Here is a 5,000-nt window from a genome sequence, read left to right as displayed (position 1 = left end):
CCAGCTGCAGGATTTGGGTCACCCCCCGAAGGAACTAGCTGGAGAAGCGGTATGTGTCTTTAAATATCTCTCTCTCTCACACACACCCACTCACTCACTCACTCACTCACTCACTCACTCACTCACACACACACACACACACACACACACACACACACACACACACACACACACACACACACACACACACACACACACACACACACACACACACACACACACACACACACACACACACACTCACTCACTCACTCACTCACTCACTCACACACACATCAGGATGCAACTCATGTCTTTATGCTCTGTGTTTCCCATCAGCCCCCTGGTCTGAACTTTGACCCAGAGTCTCTTCATCTTCCTGGAGTAGCGGGGGCAGAGCAGTGCTCCATCATGTGACCACAGAGATGATTATAATGTTGAGTGTGTGAGTGTGTGTGTGTGTATGAGTGTGTACAGACTAATAATAAACAAAATGCTGCCTTTAATGACACAGAATAATACATAATTCACTTCACATCGGACTAATTGTAGCTGAACTGATGTTGGGTGATTTAATCCAGGACCTTAATGCAGGTCAAATCTGTTATTTTATGCTAATCAGAGCAGCTTGTGGTGATGAGTTGTGCTATAAGCTCCGCCCCTTACCTGAAGCAAGTACACCTGTAATGAACTTCAGAGTAAAATCTGATCATTTTTCCATTTAACGGTTTTCTCTTCATCATTTTAGTGTGTGAGTGGGTTTGTGTGTGTGTGAGTGCATGTGTGTGAGTGTGTTTGAGTGTGAGTGGGTTTGTGTGTGAGTTGTTTGTGAGAGTGAGTGAGTGAGTGAGTGTGTTTGGGTGTGTGTGATTGTGTGTGTGAGAGTGAGTGTGTTTGGGTGTGTGTGATTGTGTGTGTGTGTGAGTGGGTTTGTGTGTGTGTGTGAGTGGGTTTGTGTGTGTGAGTTGGGGTGTTTGTGTGAGTGTGTGTGTGAGTGGGTTTTGTGTGTGTGTGTGTGTGTTTGTGTGTGTGAGTTGGGGTGTTTGTGTGTGTGTGTGTGTGTGAGTGAGTGTGTTTGGGTGTGTGTGTGTGTGTGTGTGTGTGAGTGAGGAACAGAGAGATTCTATTCCTGTAAATGTTAATAAAAAGTGATTTATTGCTGTGTAATGTTTGGCTTTATTAAAGTTAGTGTGTGTAACCCCGGTCCTGTGTGGTGTGTTTCTGTGATTAATACACTGGTCTACATGTGTATTATAGTCAGCAGTAAAACTCCTACTGAACACATGATGTGTACTGAACACTTTACACGTCGAAGCTTCACAAGTAATAGAAATATTTTCACTTTGTTCCAACATGAGTAACTTTAATAGTGTTTCTCGGCTCTGCGCATGCGCACCACTCCTTCCACAGCGACGTGGAGGTTTCTCCGTCACGTTTTGAACACAAAACTTTATTGTTCTCCGAACCGGAAACACAATCTCAGTTGACGTGTCAGCTGAGCAGGAGCTCCGAGAAGGAAGCAGTTGTTCATCACACAAATCTACATTAACTTCTCTTTAGATTGGACTGTTGGATTAGACACGAACTGAAGAGATGTTAACCAAATTCGAGACCAAATCAGCTCGAGTCAAAGGTAACGCACACAACTAGCCGGAGTTAGCATGCTAACTTAGAACAGAACTAGCCGGAGTTAGCATGCTAACATGCTAATGTAGAACATATTGTTTACATTTATTTTATACAGATGTTGTTTTAAAGTGTGAATTTGTGTTGTATTAAAGTGAAAAGAAACATAAAAGCATATGTTAGTATTTATAAAGTGCGGCCTGTTTGGTTATATTTGGTTAGTAGCTACAATAATCATCAACATCGTCTTGTTTTGTATAGAATAATATAATATAGTTTATAATATATAGTATAATATAGTGTAGTGTAGTATTGTTTTGTCTTGTAGGTTCTGAATGTAAAGGTGAGATCTCTGTGGGCTGTGTGTGTGTGTGTGTGTGTGTGTGTGTGTGTGTGTGTGTGTCTGTCTGTGTGTGTGTGTGTCTGTCTGTCTGTGTGTGTGTGTGTGTCTGTGTGTGTGTGTGTGTGTGTGTGTCTGTGTGTGTGTGTGTGTCTGTGTGTGTGTGTGTGTGTCTGGTGTGTGTGTGTCTGGTGTGTGTGTGTCTGGTGTGTGTGTGTCTGGTGTGTGTGTGTCTGCTGTGGTGTGTGTGTCTGCTGTGGTGTGTGTGTCTGCTGTGGTGTGTGTGTCTGCTGTGGTGTGTGTGTCTGCTGTGGTGTGTGTGTGTGTGTGTCTGGTGTGTGTGTGTGTGTGTCTGTGTGTGTGTGTGTCTGTGTGTGTGTGTGTGTGTCTGTGTGTGTGTGTGTCTGTGTGTGTGTGTGTGTCTGCTGTGGTGTGTGTGTGTGTGTGTGTGTGTGTGTCTGCTGTGGTGTGTGTGTGTGTGTCTGCTGTGGTGTGTGTGTGTGTGTGTGTGTGAGAGAGAGGCACATCCCGTGTGTGTTTGTGTCTGTGTGGGGTGTGTGTGTCTGTGTGGGGTGTGTCTGTGTGGGGTGTGTCTGTGTGGTCTGTGTGGTGTGTGTCTGGTGTGCGTGTGTGTGTCTGTGTGGTGTGTGTGTCTGGTGTGTGTGTGTGTGTCTGGTGTGCGTGTGTGTGTCTGTGTGGGGTGTGTGTGGTGGTGTGCGTGTGTGTGTGTCTGCGTGGTGTGTGTGTGTGTGTGTGTGTGAGAGAGGCACATCCCGTGTGTATGTGTTTGTGTCTGTGTGGGGTGTGTGTGTCTGTGTGGGGTGTGTGTCTGCGTGGTGCGTGTGTGTTTGTGTCTGTGTGGGGTGTGTGTGTCTGTGTGGGGTGTGTCTGTGTGGTGCGTGTGTCTGGTGTGCGTGCGTGTGTGTCTGCGTGGTGTGTATGTGTGTCTGTGTGGTGTGTGTGTGTCTGCTGTGGTGGGTGTGTGTGTGTCTGGTGTGTGTGGGTGTGTGTCTGTGTGGTGTGTGTGTGAGAGAGGCACATCCCGTGTGTGTTTGTGTCTGTGTGGGGTGTGTGTGTGTCTGTGTGGGGTGTGTGTCTGGTGTGTGTGTCTGTGTGGTGTGTGTGTGTGTGTCTGTGTGGTGTGTGTGTATGTGTGTCTGGTGTGCGTGTGTGTGTGTGTCTGCGTGGTGTGTCTGTCTGGTGTGTGTGTCTGGTGTGTGTGTCTGTGTGGTGTGTGTGTGTGTGTCTGTGTGGGGTGTGTGTGGTGGTGGTGTGTCTGTGGTGTGTCTGTGGTGTGTGTGTCTGGTGTGCGTGTGTGTGTGTCTGCGTGTTGTGTGTGTGTGTGTGTGTGTGTGTGTGAGAGAGGCACATCCCGTGTGTATGTGTTTGTGTCTGTGTGGGGTGTGTGTGTGTGTCTGTGTTGGGTGTGTGTGTGTTTGTGTCTGTGTGGTGTGTGTGTGTCTGTGTGGGGTGTGTGTGGTGGTGGTGTGTCTGTGTGGTGCGTGTGTCTGGTGTGCGTGTGTGTGTGTCTGCGTGTTGTGTGTGTGTGTGTATGTGTGTCTGTGTGGTGTGTGTGTGAGAGAGGCACATCCCGTGTGTATGTGTTTGTGTCTGTGTGGGGTGTGTGTGTCTGTGTGGGGTGTGTGTGTGTGTGTCTGTGTGGGGTGTGTGTGTGTGTCTGTGTGGGGTGTGTGTGTGTCTGTGTGGTGTGTGTGTGTCTGTGTGGGGTGTGTGTGGTGGTGGTGTGTCTGTGTGGTGCGTGTGTCTGGTGTGCATGTGTGTGTGTCTGCGTGTTGTGTGTGTGTGTATGTGTGTCTGTGTGGTGTGTGTGTGTGTGAGAGAGGCACATCCCGTGTGTATGTGTTTGTGTCTGTGTGGGGTGTGTGTGTGTGTCTGTGTGGGGTGTGTGTGTGTGTCTGTGTGGGGTGTGTGTGTGTGTCTGTGTGGGGTGTGTGTGTGTGTGTCTGTGTGGGGTGTGTGTGTGTGTCTGTGTGGGGTGTGTGTGTGTGTCTGTGTGGGGTGTGTGTGTGTGTGTCTGTGTGGGGTGTGTGTGTGTGTCTGTGTGGGGTGTGTGTGTGTGTCTGTGTGGGGTGTGTGTGTGTGTCTGTGTGGGGTGTGTGTGTGTGTCTGTGTGGGGGGGTGTGTGTGTCTGTGTGGGGTGTGTGTGTGTGTCTGTGTGGGGTGTGTGTGTGTGTCTGTGTGGGGGGGGTGTGTGTGTCTGTGTGGGGTGTGTGTGGTGGTGGTGTGTCTGTGTGGTGCGTGTGTCTGGTGTGCATGTGTGTGTGTCTGCGTGTTGTGTGTGTATGTGTGTCTGTGTGGTGTGTGTGTGTGTGTGAGAGAGGCACATCCCGTGTGTATGTGTTTGTGTCTGTGTGGGGTGTGTGTGTCTGTGTGGGGTGTGTGTGTGTCTGTCTTGGGTGTGTGTGTGTGTGTTTGTGTCTGTGTGGTGTGTGTGTGTCTGTGTGGGGTGTGTGTGGTGGTGGTGTGTCTGTGTGGTGCGTGTGTCTGGTGTGCATGTGTGTGTGTCTGCGTGTTGTGTGTGTGTGTGTATGTGTGTCTGTGTGGTGTGTGTGTGTGTGTGTGAGAGAGGCACATCCCGTGTGTATGTGTTTGTGTCTGTGTGGGGTGTGTGTGGTGGTGGTGTGTCTGTGTGGTGCGTGTGTCTGGTGTGCATGTGTGTGTGTCTGCGTGTTGTGTGTGTGTGTATGTGTGTCTGTGTGGTGTGTGTGTGTGTGTGTGAGAGAGGCACATCCCGTGTGTATGTGTTTGTGTCTGTGTGGGGTGTGTGTGTCTGTGTGGGGTGTGTGTGTGTGTGTCTGTGTGGGGTGTGTGTGTGTGTCTGTGTGGGGTGTGTGTGTGTCTGTGTGGTGTGTGTGTGGTGGTGGTGTGTCTGTGTGGTGCGTGTGTCTGGTGTGCATGTGTGTGTGTCTGCGTGTTGTGTGTGGTGTGTGTGTGTGTGTGTATGTGTGTCTGTGTGGTGTGTGTGTCTGGTGTGCATGTGTGTGTCTGCGTGGTGTGTGTGTGTGTGTGTGTCTGTGTGGTGTGTGTGTGTGTG

General features: G+C 49.4%; 2 protein-coding genes across 2 annotated transcripts in view; both read left to right on the top strand.

Moving 5' to 3' along the window:
* The window catches only part of pex19 (peroxisomal biogenesis factor 19), a 4,576-nt gene extending 3,395 nt beyond the window's left edge, over positions 1 to 1,181 (top strand). Inside the window, exons 7-8 of the mRNA XM_060873673.1 lie at positions 5 to 49; positions 319 to 1,181. Coding sequence (XP_060729656.1) covers positions 5 to 49; positions 319 to 396 — 123 coding nt within the window. The 3' untranslated portion in view covers positions 397 to 1,181. The remainder of the gene's footprint in view (positions 1 to 4; positions 50 to 318) is intronic.
* A 271-nt stretch (positions 1,182 to 1,452) lies between these two features.
* Positions 1,453 to 5,000, top strand: part of copa (COPI coat complex subunit alpha) — a 20,572-nt gene continuing 17,024 nt past the window's right edge. The window contains exon 1 of the mRNA XM_060873668.1: positions 1,453 to 1,612. Coding sequence (XP_060729651.1) covers positions 1,573 to 1,612 — 40 coding nt within the window. The 5' untranslated portion in view covers positions 1,453 to 1,572. The remainder of the gene's footprint in view (positions 1,613 to 5,000) is intronic.

Source organism: Tachysurus vachellii, chromosome 7 (assembly GCF_030014155.1).
Source record: "Tachysurus vachellii isolate PV-2020 chromosome 7, HZAU_Pvac_v1, whole genome shotgun sequence".
NCBI classification, from domain to species: Eukaryota; Metazoa; Chordata; class Actinopteri; order Siluriformes; family Bagridae; genus Tachysurus; species Tachysurus vachellii.
This window is presented reverse-complemented; position numbering and strand designations above follow the sequence as displayed.